The sequence below is a fragment of the Hemiscyllium ocellatum genome, chromosome 18, assembly GCF_020745735.1.
Source record: "Hemiscyllium ocellatum isolate sHemOce1 chromosome 18, sHemOce1.pat.X.cur, whole genome shotgun sequence".
NCBI classification, from domain to species: domain Eukaryota; kingdom Metazoa; phylum Chordata; class Chondrichthyes; order Orectolobiformes; family Hemiscylliidae; genus Hemiscyllium; species Hemiscyllium ocellatum.
In genome coordinates this window covers 14706128-14727190 of record NC_083418.1, presented here as the reverse complement: position 1 = coordinate 14727190, position 21063 = coordinate 14706128, and the positions used below count along the sequence as shown (strand labels likewise).

Sequence of the window (21063 nt, the reverse complement as noted above, 5' to 3'; positions counted from 1 at the left end):
CTCCTCCCACCCTGCCCCCTGTAAAAACGCCATCCCATATTCCCAATTCCTTCGTCTCCGCCGCATCTGCTCCCAGGAGGACCAGTTCCAACACCGCACAGCCCAGATGGCCTCCTTCTTCAAGGACCGCAGATTCCCCCCAAACGTGATCGACGATGCCCTCCACCGCATCTCCTCCACTTCCCGCTCCTCCGCCCTTGAGCCCCGCCCCTCCAACCGCCACCAAGACAGAACCCCACTGGTTCTCACCTACCACCCCACCAACCTCTGTATACAGCGTATCATCCGCCGTCATTTCCGCCACCTCCAAACGGACCCCACCACCAGGGATATATTTCCCTCCCCTCCCCTATCAGCGTTCCGCAAAGACCACTCCCTTCGTGACTCCCTCGTCAGGTCCACACCCCCCCACCAACCCAACCTCCACTCCCGGCACCTTCCCCTGCAACCGCAGGAAATGTAAAACTTGCGCCCACACCTCCTCCCTCACTTCCCTCCAAGGCCCCAAGGGATCCTTCCATATCCGCCACAAGTTCACCTGTACCTCCACACACATCATCTATTGCATCCGCTGCACCCGATGTGGCCTCCTCTACATTGGGGAGACGGGCCGCTTACTTGCAGAATGCTTCAGGGAGCACCTCTGGGCCGCCCGGACCAACCAACCCAACCACCCCGTGGCTCAACACTTTAACTCTCCCTCCCACTCCACCGAGGACATGCAGGTCCTTGGACTCCTCCACCGGCAAAACATAACAACACGACGGTTGGAGGAAGAGCGCCTCATCTTCCGCCTGGGAACCCTCCAACCACAAGGGATGAACTCGGATTTCTCCAGTTTCCTCATTTCCCCTCCCCCCACCTTGTCTCAGTCGGTTCCCTCAACTCAGCATCGCCCTCCTAACCTGCAATCTTCTTCCTGACCTCTCCGCCCCCACCCCATTCCGGCCTATCACCCTCACCATGACCTCCTTCCACCTATCACATCTCCATCGCCCCTCCCCCAAGTCTCTCCTCCCTACCTTTTATCTTAGCCTGCCTGGCACCCTCTCCTCATTCCTGATGAAGGGCTTATGCCCGAAACGTCGAATTTCCTGTTCCTTGGATGCTGCCTGACCTGCTGTGCTTTAACCAGCAACACATTTTCAACTGCTCTCTGTAATCCTCAATTCCCTTACTGATCAAGAGCCGACAGGTCGTTCTGCTATAATGGGCATTTTGTTAACATGAATTCTCTGTAACGTCATTGACAAACTGGGGACTTTGCTTTTAAATTGCAAACCTTTAAAACGTGTGTTGGCTGTAACGCGATTACATCACCAACTCTTCAAACATTATTTCTAAAGACCAATTTTTCTATAACACGGAGTTACACAAGGACGCAACCATTGTGTTATAAAAGAGCTGGATCTATCGATTCTGGATCAGTGGTGCTGGAAGAGCACAGCAGTTCAGGCAGCATCCAAAATGCAGCGAAATCGACGTTTCGGGCAAAAGCCCTTCATCAGGAATAAAGGCAGTGAGCCTGAAGCGTGGAGAGATAAGCTAGAGGAGGGTGGGGGTGGGGAGAAAGTAGCATAGAGTACAATGGGTGAGTGGGGGAGGGGATGAAGGTGATAGGTCAGGGAGGAGAGGGTGGATGGATAGGTGGAAAAGGAGATAGGCAGGTAGGACAAGTCCGGACAAGTCATGGGGACAGTGCTGAGCTGGAAGTTTGGAACTAGGGTGAGGTGGGGGAAGGGGAAATGAGGAAACTGTTGAAGTCCACATTGATGCCCTGGGGTTGAAGTGTTCCGAGGCGGAAGATGAGGCGTTCTTCCTCCAGGCGTCTGGTGTTGACGGAGCGGCGGTGAAGGAGGTCCAGGACCTCCATGTCCTCGGCAGAGTGGGAGGGGGAATTGAAATGTTGGGCCACAGGGCGGTGTGGTTGATTGGTGCAGATGTCCCGGAGATGTTCCCTAAAGCGCTCTGGTAGGAGGCGCCCAGTCTCCCCAATGTAGAGGAGACTGCATCGGGAGCAATGGATACAATAAATGATATTGGTGGATGTGCAGGTAAAACTTTGATGGATGTGGAAGGCTCCTTTATGGCCTTGGATGGATGTGAGGGAGGAGGTGTGGGCGCAGGTTTTACAGTTCCTGTGGTGGCAGAGGAAGGTGCCAGGATGGGAAGGTGGGTTGTAGGGGGGTGGTCACGGAGGGAACGGTCTTTGCGGAAGGCGGAAAAGGGTGGGGAGGGAAATATATCCCTGGTGGTGGGGTCTTTTTAGAGGTGGCGGAAATGTCAGCGGATGATTTGATTTATGCGAAGGCTGGTAGGGTGGAAGGTGAGCACCAGGGATGTTCTGTCCTTGTTACGGTTGGAGGGATGGGGTCTGAGGGCGGAGGTGCAGGATGTGGATGAGATGCGTTGGAGGGCATCTTTAACCAAGTGGGAAGGGAAATTGCGGTCTCTAAAGAAGGAGGCCATCTGGTGTGTTCTGTGGTGGAACTGGTCCTCCTGGGAGCAGATACAGTGGAGGCGGAGGAATTGGGAATACGGGATGGCATTTTTGCAAGAGGTAGGGTGGGAAGAGGTGTAATCCAGGTAGCTGTGGGAGTCGGTGGGTTTGTAAAAAATGCCAGTGTCAAGTCGGTCGTCATTAATGGAGATGGAGAGGTCCAGGAAGGGGAGAGAGGTAGCAGAGATGGTCCAGGTAAATTTAATGTCAGGGTGGAATGTGTTGGTGAAGTTGATGAATTGCTCAACCTCCTCGCGGGAGCACGAGGTGGGGCCAATGCAGTCATCAATGTAGCGGAGGAAGAGGTGGGGAGTGGTGCCGGTGTAATTACAGAAGATCAACTGTTCTACATAGCCAACAAAGAGACAGGCATAGCTGGGGCCCATACGGGTGCCCATGGCTACCCCTTTGGTCTGGAGGAAGTGGGAGGATTCAAAGGAGAAATTGTTAAGGGTGAGGATTAGTTCAGCCAAACGAATGAGAGTGTCGGTGGAAGGATGCTGTTGGGGACGTCGGGAGAGGAAAAAAACGGTATCTATCCTGGTCTTAAATGCACGCAGTGACTTGGCCGCCCCAGCCCTCGGTAGCAGTGAGTTCCACAGGTTCATCACCCTCTTGCTGCCGAAATTCCTAATCTCCGTTCTCAAGGACCAACCCTTCAGACTGGGGCTGTACCCTCGGGTCCTGGTCTCTCCTACTTGTGGAAACATCATCTCCATGACCACTCTATCCAGGCCTCTCAGTATTCTGTATCAGATCCCCCTCTCCCTCATCCTTCTAAACTCCATCGAGTACAGACCCAGAGTCGTCCATCGCTCCTCATATGACAAGCCCTTCATCTCCGGGATCATTCCTGTACATTTCCTCTGGACCCCCTACCAAGGCCAGCACAACCTTCTTTAGATCCAGAGCCTAGACTTCCTGACAACATTCCGAATGCAGTCTGACCCAAGCCTTATACACCCTCAGCAGCACATCCCTGCTCTTGCATTCGAGTCCTCTTGAAATGAATCCAAACATTACATTTGACTGAACTGCCAACTGAACCTTCATATTAATCTGAAGAGAGCCCTGAAATTAGGATTCCAAAGTCCCTTTGTGCTTCACATTTCTGAAGCCTTTGCCTTTTTTAAGAAAATAGTCTACACCTCTATTCTTCCGATCAAAGTGCATAACCCCTCACTTTCCCCAATATATTCCATCTGACATTCTTTGCCCGCTCTCCAAGTCCTTCTGCAGTCTCCCTATTTCCTCAAAACTGCCTCTAGCTCATCTACAAACGTAGCAAAGCCTCCCTCAGTTCTCTTGTCCACATTGTTAATGTATAACGTGAACAGTTGTGATCTCACCACGGAGTCCTGAGAAACTCCACTAGTCACCAGCTGCCATCCTTTATCCCTACTCTGTCTTCTGTCAGCCAGCCAGTCCTCTGTCCATTCCACTACCTTGCCCCAACACCACGTTATCTCAATTAGCAGCCTCTTGTGCAGCACCTTCTGGAAATCCAAATAGATCACTTTCACTGGCTCTCCTCTGTCTAACTTGCTTATTATCTCCTCAGAGGATTCTCACAGATTTATCAGGCATGACATTCCCTTGACAAAGCCACATTGATTCAGTCCAATGTTACCACATGTGCCCGAGTACTCCTGAATCGCGTCCTGAATAATGGACTCTCAAATCTTACCAATAACCAAGGTCAGGCTATAACCAGCCTATAGGTTCCTGTCTTCTGCCTCCCTCCCTCCTTAAACAGGGGTGTTACATGAGCCATTTTCCAGTCCTCGGGGACTTTGCCTGACTCCACTGATGCCAGAACAATCCTCACCAACGCCGCTACCGTCTCCTCAGCTGTCTCCGTCAGAACTCTGGGGTATAGTCCAACTGATCTGGGCGATTTATCCCCCTTCAGAGCTTTCAGCTTCTCCACCACCCTCTTCTTAGTGATGGTCACTACATTCACCTCTGCCCCCTGACCCTTTTGAAGTTCTGCTATGCTGCTGGTGTCATCCACTGGGAAAACTGACACAAAGCACCGACTCTGTTCCCCTGCCATTTCACTGCCTCTCCAGCCTCATTTTCCTGTGCTCCAATGTCCACTCTCGCCTATCGCTTTCCTTTTATGATGTGGAGGAGCCAGTGTTGCACTGGGGTGGACAAAGCTAAAAATCTCACAACACCAGGTGACAGTCCAACAGGTTTATTTAGAAGCACTAGCTTTCGGAGCGACGCTCCTTCATCAGGTAGCTGCAGAATTAATTCTGTCATATGATGGGCACTGCCCCCTAGGGGGTTCCTAAACCGTAAGCTCCCTTCTCAATACTGCCTCATTACATATCACCAAATCCAGGATTACCTCTTCAATAGTAAGGTCTACCACAAGCTGCTCCAAAGAAAATCTTGTAGACATTCCACATGTTCCTTTTGTTGAGATCCACTACCAACGTGATTTTCCCAGTCTGCCAGCATATTGCGGTGGTGCCTTTGTTACTTGAATTTTCTATCTCCTTCCCCACATCCTGAATACTTTTAGGAGGCCTATACGCAGCAAGGTCTTTCTACCTTTGCGGTTCCCCAACTTTACCCACACAGAATTTCTGAAGAAGGGCTCATGCCCGAAACGTCGATTCTCCTGCTCCTTGGATGCTGCCTGACCTGCTGCGCTTTTCCAGCAACACATTTTCAGCCCACACAGAATCTACACTTTCTGACTCTATATGACTTTTTGCTATCAATTTGATTTCATTTCTTACTAACAAAGCAGCCCCAATCCCCCCCCCCCCCCGCCCCCCATCCTTTCAGTAGGAATTGTATCCTTGGATATTGAGCTCCCAGCCCTGATCCCCTTGTAACCACATCTCTGTGATATCCCCTGCCAGTTTCAATCTGTGCTACAAGCTCATCGATCTCGTTTCATATACTGTGCACGTTTAAGTACAACGCCCACAGTCCTGTATTAACTGCCCCCACCCCCCCCATAGTTACCCTGTTACCTGTTGTGCCTGAAGTTAGATTCCTGAGCCTTTCCATACTCTCTGTCCTATTACCTGTGATGAAACTTTAATAATGTCTGCTGAGCCCTCCCTTCCTCTGACTGTTCCCATAATCGTCCATGCACCTTAACCCACCCGCCCCAATGTTCGGTTTAAAGCCCCAGTTATGCAGTTCGCCAAGGCTGTGACAAGGCTATGGCTTTAAAGGGTATTTTGTCCTGGCTTTTATTTGGAGGAGAGGTTGTAAGGCAGAGGTTCTGAGCAGTCTGGGACAGTGGAAACACCTTTAGTTTTACAGTCTGGATGGGTGTGGCCAGCTCTCACAGATCGGAATTGCCTGGGTTTTGGTTTCTCAGTAATACCGGAAGCTGTTGGGGTCTCACCAGAGTTGGGAACTTCACTGAATGTCTCCTGGCTGCTACTCTCTCTGAATTTTCTCTTGACGTTTATTTTTCCCTCCTGGTTTGGAGAACTGTATGAGACAATCTGTGATGAAAATGTGTTGCTGGAAACGCGCAGCAGGTCAGGCAGCATCCGAGGAGCAGGAGATTCGACGAATCGGGCATGAGCCCTTCTTCAGGAAGGTCTTATGCCCGAAACGTCTATTCTCCTGTTCCTTGGATGCTGCCTGACCTGCTGCGCTTTTCCAGCAACACATTTTCAGCTCTGATCTCCAGCATCTGCAGACTTCACTTTCTCCATGAGAGAATCTGTGCCTAAATTTGTCTTTTTTGCCAAAGGGGTGTGTTTATGGGATGTTACGATATTCAAACAGTTATTTACTAATCTTTACTGTAACTATTGTTCTGTTGAGTTTCCAAACAGCTAAGTTATTCTAAGTTCCTCTTTCTATGAGTGTATTTTTAACTGCAGTATTTAAATAATGTGTGTTTTGCTAAATGTCAAGTAGTCTGACCAGTTGTAACGCACCTGGAACAGGCACTCCATATTTGCCTTTAAAAGGAAGAAAACATTAGGGTCTAGGCTACCTTCTTAAAATAATTTGGTGGGGGGGGTGGTCTGCTCTGGTGCATAACAACAACTCTGGTCCCAGCATGATCCATTGGAACAGCTCCCTCCTTCCCCAGTACTTGCGCCAATGTCCCATAAATTCAACCCCGTTTCTCCCACACCAGTCTTTAAGCCATGTGTTTATCTCTTTAATCCTGTTGACCCTGTGCCAACGTGTTCATGGCTCAGATAGTAATCCAGAGATTATAATCTGTTTAGTTTTGATTTTTAATTAAACCCCTAGCTGCTCATATTCCCTCAGCGGAACCTCTTTCTACCCACATTGTATGGACCACAACAACTGGATCTTTCTCCTTCCAGTTCACATTCCTCTGCATTCCAGATGATATATCCTGAACTGGGAAGGCACCACAGCTTTGGGGCTTCCAATCCTGGTCAAAGAAAACAATGTCTATTTCTCTGACGATACTATCCCTAATTACAATTTCCTCTCCCATCTTTAATAGCTCCCTGTACCACGGTTCTATGATGAGTTTGCCCATCCTCCCTATAGTCACCAATCTCATCTGTGCAGTAGCACAAATCTCAAACCTGTTAGACAAATTCAAGAGTTGACGTTCTTTCAGTACTAGCTCTTGCATCCCTCTACCTGCCACACTAGTGGTGTTGTCCTATCCCTAGCCACTGACCAAAACAGAGGTCGTTAATCACAGGGGTGTGACTGCCTCTTGGAACAGTACTATTGCCAGAATGTTGTCAGGACCTGCAGCCTCTGCAGTATTCAGCGTCTCCCAACCATTTCTTGATATCACGGGAATCGAACTGGCTGACAACTGGTATCTGTAATGCTTGGGGGTCAATGGAAGAGGCCAAGATGGACCATTCACTCAGCACTTCTGGCTGGAGATTGCTGCGAATTCTTCAACCTTATCTTTTTGCGCTGATGTGCTGGCCTCTCTCATCACTGGGGAGGACGAGATTGATGGTCACCTCACGAGCTGTAATATTTTGTAAGGATAGCATCAGACGTACTAAGAATACTTAATCTAATGGATTGGGAATAACGCAGAAAGCCACGAAACAGGCCCTGAGGATGGTGAAAAGGTAAATGCAAAATGCTCCGGTAACTAATATGAAGGTTGACAGAATCTAATAGGGCGAGACATTGTTTGACTCTCCTCTTTACTAAACATGGGGACCCAGCATCGTCCCTCAGCCCCACAGGTAAATGTACTCAGGAACTGCAAACCTAAATCCAAGTGGAGGGAGGATATTTACAAAGACAGGCCAATGGAACCTCAGAAGGTGTGCAGGAGCTGAAAACCCTGCTTTTCCAAACAAATGTTACTGAGAATGTTGCTTCACTCGGTCTTCATTAAAACGGAGAAATGTTATACTCACGAAGAACAGGAGATTGAAGAGGAACAGAAAGTACTTAGTGGCTTTAATGCAGCCTTTTCCCATGGTTTTCCAACAGCCTCTGAGAATAGACAGAAACAGAAACATTATTCAGACTAAAATCCATCTCCATCCTTCAGAACATTCCAGAACACAGTGAACTGATATCCAATTAAACAGGCTGTTAATGGCAGCGTGAAAAACAGCCAGGCTCTTAAAATCAGCAGGCAGCTCATTAAAAAAAAGCAACTAGATCCAGCATAAGCTTCTTAACTTCACAATTAAACAGCTTTGGGTTTTCTGTAGGAGAGCTGTTCGCCCTCAGCCTGGGGTCCGGCCCAGCCTGGCCTTCCACCTGTGTCATTGCGAATTAGGATTAGAAAGGAGAATTGAGAGCAGCGAAAGGCAATGAGATGTTCAGAGGAGGAGCTTTTCAGTGGAGCTGGTGGATGGGTGAAGGTGTGAGTTGTTAGGAAGTGTCACGGTGACCCACACTTTGGATGGAGAAAATGGATACTGTGAGATTGAGTCACGCTCAGAGAGAGAGAGAGAGAGAGAGAGAGAGCGCACCAGACTGCAGCAAGATATTGATACAATCATCCACACCCAATCCTGTCAGACTGATTTGGAGATGCCGGTTTTGGACTGGGGTGTCCAAAGTTACAAATCACACAACACCAGGTTATAGTCCAACAGGTTTAATTGGAAGCATACCGGCTTTCGGAGCGACGCTCCTTCATCAGGTAGCTGTACTCCGAAAGCTAGTGCTTCCAAATAAACCTGTTGGACTATAACCTGGTGTTGTGTGATTTTTAACGCTGTTAGACAGAGATTGTGCTGACAGACAGCGTAAGAGGTCAGGGAGGGGTCAGGAAAAGGAGAAACACGGTGTTACTGAAGGGTTGGACTGAGGGGGAGTGTGTGAAACAACAGAGGAAAACATCAATCCGAGAGAAATAGAGAGACACGGTTGGGGGGAGGGGGGGGAGCAGACAGAGACAGCAAACAGGCGGGGAGATGGGTGTGAGGGCGGGGAGGTAGGCAGCGAGGCCTAGCAGGTAGGTAGCGAGGTCGAGCAGGTAGGCAGCGAGGCCTAGCAGGTAGGCAGCGAGGTCGAGCAGGTAGGCAGCGAGGCCTAGCAGGTAGGTAGTGAGGTCGAGCAGGTAGGCAGCGAGACCGAGCAGGTAGGCAGCGAGGCCTAGCAGGTAGGTAGTGAGGCCGAGCAGGTAGGCAGCGAGGCCTAGCAGGTAGGCAGCGAGGTCGAGCAGGTAGGCAGCGAGGCCGAGCAGGTAGGCAGCGAGGTCGAGCAGGTAGGCAGCGAGGTCGAGCAGGTAGGTAGCGAGGTCGAGCAGGTAGGCAGCGAGGTCGAGCAGGTAGGCAGCGAGGTCGAGCAGGTAGGTAGCGAGGCCGAGCAGGTAGGCAGCGAGGTCGAGCAGGTAGGTAGAGAGGCCGAGCAGGTAGGCAGCGAGGTCGAGCAGGTAGGCAGCGAGGTCGAGCAGGTAGGCAGCGAGGTCGAGCAGGTAGGTAGCGAGGCCGAGCAGGTAGGCAGCGAGGTCGAGCAGGTAGGCAGCGAGATCGAGCAGGTAGGTAGCGAGGCCGAGCAGGTAGGCAGCGAGACCGAGCAGGTAGGCAGCGAGGCCTAGCAGGTAGGTAGCGAGGCCGAGCAGGTAGGCAGCGAGGTCGAGCAGGTAGGTAGCGAGGCCGAGCAGGTAGGCAGCGAGGCCGAGCAGGTAGGTAGCGAGGCCGAGCAGGTAGGCAGCGAGGTCGAGCAGGTAGGCAGCGAGGTCGAGCAGGTAGGTAGCGAGGCCGAGCAGGTAGGCAGCGAGGTCGAGCAGGTAGGCAGCGAGGTCGAGCAGGTAGGTAGCGAGGCCGAGCAGGTAGGCAGCGAGACCGAGCAGGTAGGCAGCGAGGCCTAGCAGGTAGGTAGCGAGGCCGAGCAGGTAGGCAGCGAGGTCGAGCAGGTAGGTAGCGAGGCCGAGCAGGTAGGCAGCGAGGCCGAGCAGGTAGGTAGCGAGGCCGAGCAGGTAGGCAGCGAGGCCTAGCAGGTAGGCAGCGAGGTCGAGCAGGTAGGCAGCGAGGCCGAGCAGGTAGGCAGCGAGGTCGAGCAGGTAGGCAGCGAGGTCGAGCAGGTAGGTAGCGAGGTCGAGCAGGTAGGCAGCGAGGTCGAGCAGGTAGGCAGCGAGGTCGAGCAGGTAGGTAGCGAGGCCGAGCAGGTAGGCAGCGAGGTCGAGCAGGTAGGTAGAGAGGCCGAGCAGGTAGGCAGCGAGGTCGAGCAGGTAGGCAGCGAGGTCGAGCAGGTAGGCAGCGAGGTCGAGCAGGTAGGTAGCGAGGCCGAGCAGGTAGGCAGCGAGGTCGAGCAGGTAGGCAGCGAGGTCGAGCAGGTAGGTAGCGAGGCCGAGCAGGTAGGCAGCGAGACCGAGCAGGTAGGCAGCGAGGCCTAGCAGGTAGGTAGCGAGGCCGAGCAGGTAGGCAGCGAGGTCGAGCAGGTAGGTAGCGAGGCCGAGCAGGTAGGCAGCGAGGCCGAGCAGGTAGGTAGCGAGGCCGAGCAGGTAGGCAGCGAGGTCGAGCAGGTAGGCAGCGAGGTCGAGCAGGTAGGTAGCGAGGCCGAGCAGGTAGGCAGCGAGGTCGAGCAGGTAGGCAGCGAGGTCGAGCAGGTAGGTAGCGAGGCCGAGCAGGTAGGCAGCGAGACCGAGCAGGTAGGCAGCGAGGCCTAGCAGGTAGGTAGCGAGGCCGAGCAGGTAGGCAGCGAGGTCGAGCAGGTAGGTAGCGAGGCCGAGCAGGTAGGCAGCGAGGCCGAGCAGGTAGGTAGCGAGGCCGAGCAGGTAGGCAGCGAGGTTGAGCAGGTAGGCAGCGAGGCCTTGCAGGTAGGCAGCGAGGCCTAGCAGGTAGGTAGCAAGGCTGAGCAGGTAGGCAGCGAGGCCTAGCAGGTAGGCAGCGAGGCCTAGCAGGTAGGTAGCGAGGCCGAGCAGGTAGGCAGCGAGGTCGAGCAGGTAGGCAGCGAGGCCGAGCAGGTAGGCAGCGAGGCCGAGCAGGTAGGTAGCGAGGCCGAGCAGGTAGGCAGTGAGGCTGAGCGAATGACAAATGGACTAGATTAGGTTGGGATATCTGGTCAGCATGGACGAGTCGGACCGAAGGGTCTGTTTCTGTGCTGTACGTCTCTATGACTCTAAGAGCTGCAGCAGACAGGAAATACAAGTGTGTTGCTTCAAACCGGTGCCTACAACCAGCTGTTAAACTACACCCACTCTCAAAACCAGGAGAACGGTCACCATGGAAATCAGAGGAGTGGGGTGACAGTATGACAGCAGAGGGTGAAGGATAGAGCGATAATGGAGTCCCTTCAGGGGTTGTAAGGCCATGGGCATTCGTGACGGGGCAGATTGGACAAGGAGCCAGCCTCTCAACTCCAGGAGTACTCCTGACAAGGGAAGGTGCAGTGGAGGGAGCCCGACCTGTCAGTGAGCTCTCCAGCTCTAAGACTCTGCAGCCAATATACTGCACCCCCCTCCCCCCCGCCCCCCACACACAATGCGTATCACACGGGTTGACCTTCTTGAAATACCACCAGCTTCAAAAATGGGCAAGTGCCCCACCCAACACCACAGCTCAGAAGGGTCACCGGACCTGAAATGTTAACTCCGATGTCTCTTCACAAACGTGGCCAGACCTACTCAGCTCTCCCAGTCACCTCCTTTAATTAGAGCCAACAAGGCACCATCTAGGCCTGGTCGACTCAATGGGCCAAATAGCCCCAGAAAATACAGGCCGGATGTTTTCATGAAGGTGGTCACCTTCGCCAGCCTGAGGAGGGCCACACCACACGATGGATTCCCGCCTGACAGAGAATAATGCCTAAGGATCTCCCGGGACTGTAACGGAGGGTGCGTGTTTTGTTGGGGACAGGGTCATCACTGAGTGAGCTGTAAAACAGCAGATTCTCCAGGGGGCAGTCTCCACGGTGGCACATTACCCACTGCAGGGGCAGCAGACCACGCGATGTCAGCCAATCACAGGGCATCTCCTTGAGAAGTCCAGTCAAGGCCTGTTACTGTGACAAGGCACAGCCCCTGGGGAGAATTACACAGCACGATCCACACTCTCAAGGGGGCATGACATCACTGTCACTGTGTTTACTGCTATGAAACCTAGCAAGCAAACCATCAAAACAGCAAGGGCTAGGCAAACAGCCAGGAAAGACAGTGTGTCGTGTAAACATCGCAATAAATTCACTCGAGAGGTTCAACCATTAATAAGGCAGCACCCTGGATATGACTGAGGTCTGGAACCACTCAGTGTCTCTCTGAGAGACCCAGGCAGCATTCCGACTGGGAACCCCAATCTCCCAGATTCCTTCCACACAAACTGAGAACAGAATAGACTGATATTCCCATACAAACCAAGGAATCCCTGCAGGGTCAGGGATCACATTTAGACCGGGACAGGGATCGGGATCTTTGTTTGACCAGAACAGAGACCACGATCAGGATTGGGGTTAGATTGGAGCAGGAACCAGGATCTGAGGGAGACCGGAGCAGGGACCGGGATCGGGCTCCCGGTTAGACCGGAGCAGGGATTGAGATCGGAGTGAGACCGGAGCAGGGACTGGGATCGGGATTGGATGGGACAGGCTCCAAGTGGAGCCTGCTGGCTCCAGCGTCCTGGAGAATTGCATATCCAGGGCTGTGGAAAGGGCTTTACATTAAGGAGTGAGAGAGAGGGGCTTTAGTCACATGGAGAATGATGGAAGAAAGTTGGGGTGGGGTGGTTGGTTGTGGATGGAGAGCAGAGGTCATTAAAGTTTGCAGAACAAGTTATTGGACAGAGAGTATGGAAAGGTCAGGAATCTAACTTCAGGCACAGCAGACAAAGGGACAACTATGGGAAGGGGAGGGACAGACAATTCAGGACTGAGGGTATTGTATTTAAATGCACGCAGTGTATAAAATAAGGTAAATGAGCTTGTAACACAGATTAAATTGGCAGGTACGATGTTGTGGGTATCACAGAGTTATGGCTGGACAGGAGTCAGGGCAGGGAACTAAATATCCAAGGATACACGCCATATTGAAAGGAAAGACAGATGAGAAGAGGGGCTACATTAACTTGTTAGTAAGAAATGAAATTAACTTGATAGCAACAAGTGAGATAGGTCGGACGGTGTAGAATCGTCACACACAGACAGATACACACACACAGACACAAGTACACACACACACACAGGCACACACAGACACATACTCACACTCACACACACTCAGACACATACATACAGACACACACACATGTGCGCGCCCACACACGTGCACACACACAGACACACGCGCGCACACAGACACACAGACACATACACACACGCACAGACACACACACAGACACAAGCACACACACACAGACACATACACACACACAGACACACATATTCAGACACACACACTCACTCTGTCAGATTGTTCTTGTAAGCAGCACGGTTTAACTCTCAGTAGTTTCTAACCACTTCCTGTTTGTCTTACAACAGCAGACTGTCTTGGAGACACTGGTTGGGGGAGGGGATAATATGATGGTTCTGGGGAGGGAGGGGATGGTCTGAGAGAGAACTAACAGAAACCTGTAGCACACGGTCAATGACCTACTCACCGACTGGGCTCAGCAGAAAGGACATTCAAGTGAAGAGCAGTTAGAAACAGCAGGCTCCTGTCACAGACTGTGTATCACGCCGGGCTGATTTCAGAGTCAAATCTGAGCTGTGCCAGGAGTTAATGTTCCTCAGCTGAAGTGAAACACACATCTGTTCGACAGAGAGTTCTCAGCTTTGGCTATACGTGTTGTGTGCTTCCTGCTCCTTCAGTCTGACTGCATACAGAGAGTCTGGGTGTAAGCAGAAGGTGCCCTCTCCTTGCTGCTGTGCCACACTGACCACCCTCCCCACTGCTGCAAATCTCCAGGGATTCCCAGCTCACCCTCCCTCACACCTCAGAGATTGGGCAAGGTCACTTCCCTGTCCCCAGCCTCACTTTTCCCCACTCCACCAGCTTATAGTCCAACAGCTTTCTCTGAAATCACACACTTTCAGAGCGCTGCCCCTTTGTTAGGTCAGATGAAGAGAAGCACACAGACACAGAATTTCCAGGCAGAAAGATCAAAAGATGGTACAAATGGTGTGAGTAAAGTGTAAACAGGGCCAAGTAACAAGTGAAGGGATGGCCTTTGATGCCTATAATTACAAAAAAAACCAAAACTAAGTTGGTGCTGCGGACAAACCAAATGGCTGGAATAACACGATAGGTCTAAGGGTCACAATTTGAGGGTCTAACCAAAGTAACAAGCAATCCAAAACTGTACAGAGGTCAAGAGATCATAACAAGTTAGCAAGATGATGGTGTCAAACACAGCAGGGCAGGATGGAAGGGTTTCCAGATACGGAACTGTGCTGCCATGACCCGACGGCCATCTCCATGGGGACAGAACTTGGCTCTCAGTTTCTGCTCGGCAATGCTGCCTGTTGTGGACCAGGATGCCTGACCTGATGAAGGGGCAGTGCTGTGAGAGCTTGTGGCTTCAAATAAACCTGTTGGACTAGAACAGGTGTCGTGGGACTTCTGACCTTGCCCATCCCGGTCCAACACTGGCAATCCCACATCATCACTCAACTCCAGGCCAGAGCCTGGCTTCACCACCCGGCTGGTTCATACATCCTGATAGCCCCTTCGCTATCAGGGATCCATCCACAGTGACCTGGGAACTGGGGTCATCTCAGGTCTTAGTCCATCAGGGATCCAACCAGTGACCTGGGATCAGACTGGGGTCCACTGGCTCATCCTTCACCATTCAAGTGAAAACTAACCAAGTTGGTCCAATCTCTCCTCACAGCTGTTACCTCTGTGTTACTGACCTTGTTCCACCAGGGATCTATAATCGAGAGTGATCTGTTGGTGCAGTCTCAGATCCTCAGCACTGACTGCCCAGGATTTGTGGAAGAACACCAGAAATGTCAGGAACAGAAATTCCCTCCAGGCCAACAGTCTTACAGTTTTATCATTGATTAATCCACCAATCACCTTCCTCACAGTCTCTCAGTGTCCCACCTCACCACAAGCACATCTACCTGTCTCTGGGTCTTTATACACTGTACCTCTTCAACATCCCCATCTCAATGCCCTCCAATTGATAGCCTGTATTGAACTCTGACCTCCCTTTGTTACCTGGTATCAGTGAATACTCCAGGAGCCAAAAGCCACCTACTTTGTAAACAGCCCCCTGACTTGATCCCTTCCCCACGGCCAACATGTTGTTGAGTGGGTTTGGATGGTTTGTATCTGAGACCTACAAGGTCCCAAAGACCCAGGCAGGTAGCTGTCTGATTGAGTAAAATGAAGCCATTCCTACTCCAGCCAGTAATCCCTTTCACTGCGTTGTCCCAGAGTCTCAGTAACATAACAGTGTTGCTAAGGGGCTATTCCAATTCACGCCCAAACTGTGAGATCCTGATGAGATTTTCACTGAGGCAGAGTGCCTGAGGTCAGTCACCTTGCTGAGCGAGGACAGTGTCAGGGCTGACTGTTGCTACAGTCTAGGGGACAGTGAGGGCTGCCGACGCTGGAGATCAGAGTTGAGAGCGTGTTGCTGGAAAAGCACAGCAGGTCAGGCAGCATCCGAGGAGCAGGAGAATCGACGTTTCGGGCCTTCATCAGGAATGTTGCTAAGGTCTAAACAGTTGAGCTGTTGTCAGCTAAGGCAGTTTGAGCAGGGGCCTTAAAGCAGAGACAACCCTGAAGGGTTCCTAATTCCTCAGTGGGAACCTCTTTCTCGGATACAAGGCCCGGACTGACCAGCGGTCACTGAGTGCCAATGGATGTGAGCTGGCCCTGCAGCAGCCTTGGGATAACACTAGGTACAGGCTGTCCCCCTGCTCTTGATGCCCATTCCTCAGCTGAAACCTCTGTCCTTTCTCTGTTGTTACCTCCTGCCTCACCAATGCAGGAGGGTGATGGGCATATGGAAAGGGTGCTTACAATCTCAGAGGGCACAGTGAGAGATCAGACCGTGCCCAGCCTCAGGGCAGGAGGGGGCCTGAATAATGTTCCTCTGGGTGACATTCCCATGGGTGGGACAAGCTGCTGAGCTGGGCTGGGATCTCTCCGGGCCCCTGTGCATCCAGCTCGAAACATTAATGTCGCCCAGACTAGGGGCGGCTTGGATCCAAACAACGTGGCTTCATAGCAACTGTATTTGTATAGCACCTTGAACACCAAAACAGCATTCCAAGGTGTTCCAACAAGCAAGAAGATAAAAATGGACACCGAGGAGAGGCCAAAACAGAGAATTGGATCAGTGGGCCATTTGGCCCTTCAGGCCCTACTACTCCATTCAAAGTGACCATGGCTGATCATCTATCTCAGCCCCCTGTTCCTGCATTCTCTCCAAACCCCCCACTGAAGCCCTTTGTGAACGGGTTCGATGTTTTGGCCTCAATTGCTTTCTGTGGCTCAGAGCTCCACAGGTTCCCCACTCTGAGGAAACAAATTCCTTCCCAGCCCAGTCCAAAATAGTTCCTCCATATCCTTAGATTTTGAAGTGTTGTTCCCCAAGTCATTGGGATATCCTTCCTGTGTTTACCCTGAAGAGTCCCGCTAGAGTTTTTTCTGGCTTCTATGAGCTCCCCACTCGTCCTGCCAAATTCCAGTGAATACACTCCTAACTAACTCTATCTCTGCTCATACATCAGTCATAGAGATGTACAGCATGGAAACAGACCCTTCGGTCCAACCCATCCATGCCGACCAGATATCCCAACCCAATCCAGTCCCACCTGCCAGCATCCGGCCCATATCCCTCCAAACCCTCCCTATTCATATACCCATCCAAATGCCTCTTCAATGTTGCAATTGTACCAGCCTCCACCACTTCCTCTGGCAGCTCATTCCACACACGTACCACCTTCTGTGTGAAAACATTGCCCCTGAGGTCTCTTTTATATCTTTCCCCTCTCACCCTAAACCTATGCCCTCTAGTTCTGGACTCCCCCACCCTTTGGAAAAGACCTTGTCTATTTACCCTATCCATGCCCCTCATGATTTTATAAACCTCTATCAGGTCACCCCTCAGCTGAGCTGGGCTGGGCTGGGCTGAGCTGGGCTGGGCTGAGCTGGGCTGGGCTGGGCTGAGCTGGGCTGGGCTGGGCTGGACTGGGCTGAGCTGGGCTGGGCTGGGCTGGGCTGGGCTGGGCTGGGCTGAGCTGAGCTGAGCTGTGCCGGGCTGGGCTGAGCTGGGCTGGGCCGGGCTGAGCTGGGCTGGGCTGGGCTGAGCTGGGCTGGGCTGGGCTGGGCTGGGCTGTGCTGGGTTGAGCTGGGCTGAGCTGGGCTGGGCTGGGCTGAGCTGAGCTGAGCTAGGCTGGGCTGGGCAGAGGGACAGCTGTCCAGAAAGGAAGCTGCAATGTTTGGTAGCTTTTCCACTTACGCACACACCGTTTGCAATTAGGAAGGCAAATTAAATGTTTGCATTCACTTGGTAATGGTTAGAATTTAAGAGCAGGGACGTCCTGCTGAGGCTGGGTAGGATCTGACCAGGATTTGGAATATGGTGATCAGTTTTAGGCCTTCTATCCAAGGAAGGGTTCGAGAGGTGATTCCCAAGAATGATCCCGGGGATGAAGGGCTTGTCACTTGAGGAACAGTAGAGGACTCTGGGTCTATCCTTCATGAAGGATGAGAGGGGGAAATCTCAATCAAACTTACAGACTCCAGAGGGGCCTGGATTGTGTGGGTTGTGCAGGTGAGATTTCCGTGGGTCAGAGAGACGAGGAGCTGAAGGCACAGCCTCAGAGTGAAGGGGCAACTCTTTAGAACGGAGATAAGGAGGAATTTCTCCAACCAGAGGGTGGGGAATCTGTGAAACTCACTGCCACCGAAGGATGTGGAGGCCACAGCATTGAGCGTGTCAGAGATAGATAGGGTCTTTTTTTGGAAAGGGGATCAAAGGGTTACAGAGAGAAGGCAGGAGAGTGGGGTTGAGAAACATACCAGCCATGAGCAAATGGTGGAACAGGCTGGATGGGCCAAATGGCCTAATCCTGCTTCTCGATCTTATGATCTCAATATATTTGCCCCAATCCCATGTGCTTTAATTTTCCACGCTAATCCCTTTTGTCTTAAATTCCATATAAACCACATCCATGGCTCGCTCCCATCAACTCAATGACTTTTAGCCTTTGAAGAATTCTGTGTTCAGATCCAATGGGTGCACCAAACACTGTCATTCATTTCCTGAATACATCTGCACTCCAGCCACACACTAATAACCCGGAAACATCGCACCCTCACACAGGGGGCCACTCGAACCCACCGTCTCTGCTCAGTAATCCTCTCACTTTCGGTCACGTTTCTCCTGTTACTTCCCCCCATGATCCCTGATTAAAAATACTCCAGCTGACTCATTCTAAGAGGGCACCCCTGGAAAGTGGAACTTCTTACTTCCTGCGCTCTTCCTCATCGCGTCAGCGATTCATCAAAACTCAACCCTCAGCATCTCGGAATTCCTCCTTCCTGGCCTCGGTCACTTCTGCTGCGCCCTAACGCCACACCGGCAACAGCCCGGCCTTACCCAGCCGAGCTGGGCTAAGCTGAGCTGAGCCAGGCTGGTCTGAGCTGTTCTGAGGGAGAGCTGTTCAGGAAGGAGGCTGCAATGGCTGGTAGCGTTTCCATTAACACGCATCCCCCCCCACCGGAGATTTTCGGATTTCTTTGCACCCGCCCTGAATTTCCCCGACTCCATTTGGCTTCTTCGTCGGGACATATGGCCCTCCAAGGTTTGGGATTGCGGGAACCGCCACAGGGGCTGCTCCTGTCCCAGGACTGAAAGGAGCATGGCGAGGGAGTGGAGGGACATTCCCAGAGGCAGTGTCTGAGAGATTCCCACCATGAGCAGGGCTGATGCTGGGAGAGGCTGCCTTGGGCCAGGTGGGTCGGTATTCCCGCCTTCCTCCACGGCAGCATGGATAGGACTCACCTCACACAGGCTCAGCTCGCCTTTAATATCGTCTCCATGGTTACCAGGCACAGAGAGACCAGCCCTGACTGACCCTAAAGGAGAACGCTACTCACAAAGGATCTGATCCCAATTGGCAAGGGAGTGGGGAGGATAGGGAGCAACAAGCACAGATTCCCAGCAGGAAATTCACGTGGGCAGGAAGAACTGATGCAACTAGAACTGCAAACCCAACATGGCATTTTGCCTCCTTATTGCCAGGGGACTGGGCATCGTGGAGTGGGGGTAGAATATCCTGCAGGAGGCAGACAGAATTCCAGAGGGTACGGTACATAGAAACATGGAAAAGAGGGGCAGGAGGAGGGCCATTCAGCCCCTCCGAGCCTGCTCCCCCATTCATTAGGATCACGGCTGACTATCCAACTCAATAAGCTGCTTGATAGTTCCTGCGTTCTCCCCCATGTCTGTTGATCCCTTTAGCCTCAGTGCTACAGCCCCAACTCCTTCTTCAAATCATATCAGATTTTGGCTTCAACTGCTTTCTGTGGCAGAGAATTTGACAGGGCTGACCATTCTCGGAGTGAAAAATAACCTCTCCTCATCTCAGTCCAAATACTTCCACCGCAACCTTAGACCGTGACCCTGAGTTCTGGGCCCCCCCTGACATCTCTCCTGCATCTACCAACTCCAGTCCTGTGTGGATCTTATGGAGATCCTCTCCTGAATTTTTAGATTAGATTAGATTACTTACAGTGTGGAAACAGGCCCTTCGGCCCAACAAGTCCACACCGACCCGCCGAAGCGTAACCCACCCATACCCCTACATTTACCCCTTACCTAACACTACGGGCAATTTAGCATGGCCAATTCACCTGACCCGCACATCTTTGGACTGTGGGAGGAAACCGGAGCACCCGGACGAAACCCACGCAGACACGAGGAGAACGTGCAAACTCCACACAGTCAGTCGCCTGAGTTGGGAATTGAACCCGGGTCTCTGGCGCTGTGAGGCAACAGTGCTAACCACTGTGCCACCTACAATAATTTGTATTCCTGTTTTACCTACCCACATTTATTCTGAACTCCAGTGAGTATAATCCTGATCAGTGCAGCCTCTGCTCCTCTATAAGTCCCGCGGAGTTAGCAACCAGCCTGGTAATCCCCGTACTGCACTCCCTCCATTGCCGGAACATTCTTCCTCAGGCAAGGAGACCAAGACTGCACACAGTGCTCCAGGTGTGGTCTCACCTGTAGAATTGTACCTGAATCCTCTCCGTATGAAGGCCAACTTGCCTTTTTTTCCTGTCTGCTGCACCTAGATACTCTTCTTCAGCATCAGGACTCTTTGCACATTCTCTCTCTGAGACATTCAGATAATAATTTGTGTTCCTGTTTTACCGACCAACATTTATCTACATTTACTCACTCACTCAACTGGTTCAAATTACACTGAAGCCTCTGCCTCACAGCTCACCCTCTCTCCCAAATTTGTGTCATCTGCAAATCTGAGTTCCCTCACTGAAATCACCGGAGAAGATGTTTCCGAGGAGAGGCTAAGGTCCAAAGGGATACCCTTTAGAATTGAGATGATGAGGACTTTCTCCAGCCAGCGGGTGGTGAACCTGGGGAAATCATTGTCTCCACAATGTACTGCGGCAAAGCCATTGAGTGTATTTAAGACAGAGATAGATTAGAAAGGGGATCAAAGGTTACAGGGAGAAGGCAGGAGAGTGGGGTTGAGAAACATATTAGCCATGAGTGAATGGTGGAAAAGGCCCGATGGGCCAAATGGCCTAATCATGCTCCTACATCTTATGATCTCAATATATTAGCTTCGATCCCATGTGTTTTTACTTTACACGCTCATCTCTTATGTGGGATTTTGTCAAAGCCTTCTTAAATTCCACATAAACCACATCCACCGCTCACCCCCATCAACTTGATGACTTTCATCCTTGAAGGATTCTGGTGGATTGATCAAGTATGGTTCCCACATGTTAATCCACACTCACTTTGTCTGATCCTGCTACTGATTCCCAAATGCTCAGCTATTCATTCTCATATAACGGGACTCCAGCAACTTTCCCACTGCCAACATCAAGATGACTGCTCTAGAATACCTGGCTTTTCCCCCCACCCTGGCTTTGTAAATAGAGGCGTTACATTAGTTACCCTCCAACCTGCTCCAGGCTCGGGAGAATCTCGGAAGATGATCTAGTA

The 21063-nt window shown here is 51.7% G+C and overlaps 1 protein-coding gene across 2 annotated transcripts in view; it reads right to left on the bottom strand.

The window, feature by feature from the left end:
• Window positions 1-21063, bottom strand: part of cd82b (CD82 molecule b) — a 102994-nt gene that overhangs the window by 69737 nt on the left and 12194 nt on the right. Inside the window, exons 1-2 of one of the 2 annotated variants that reach the window (XM_060838389.1) lie at window positions 13498-13689; window positions 7867-7945 (exon numbers count right to left, since the gene is read on the bottom strand). In XM_060838389.1, coding sequence (XP_060694372.1) covers window positions 7867-7929 — 63 coding nt within the window. In that variant the 5' untranslated portion in view covers window positions 7930-7945; window positions 13498-13689. Of the gene's footprint in view, window positions 1-7866; window positions 7946-13497; window positions 13690-21063 lie in introns of those variants that run through there. The other variant, XM_060838388.1, reaches the window with a different exon arrangement.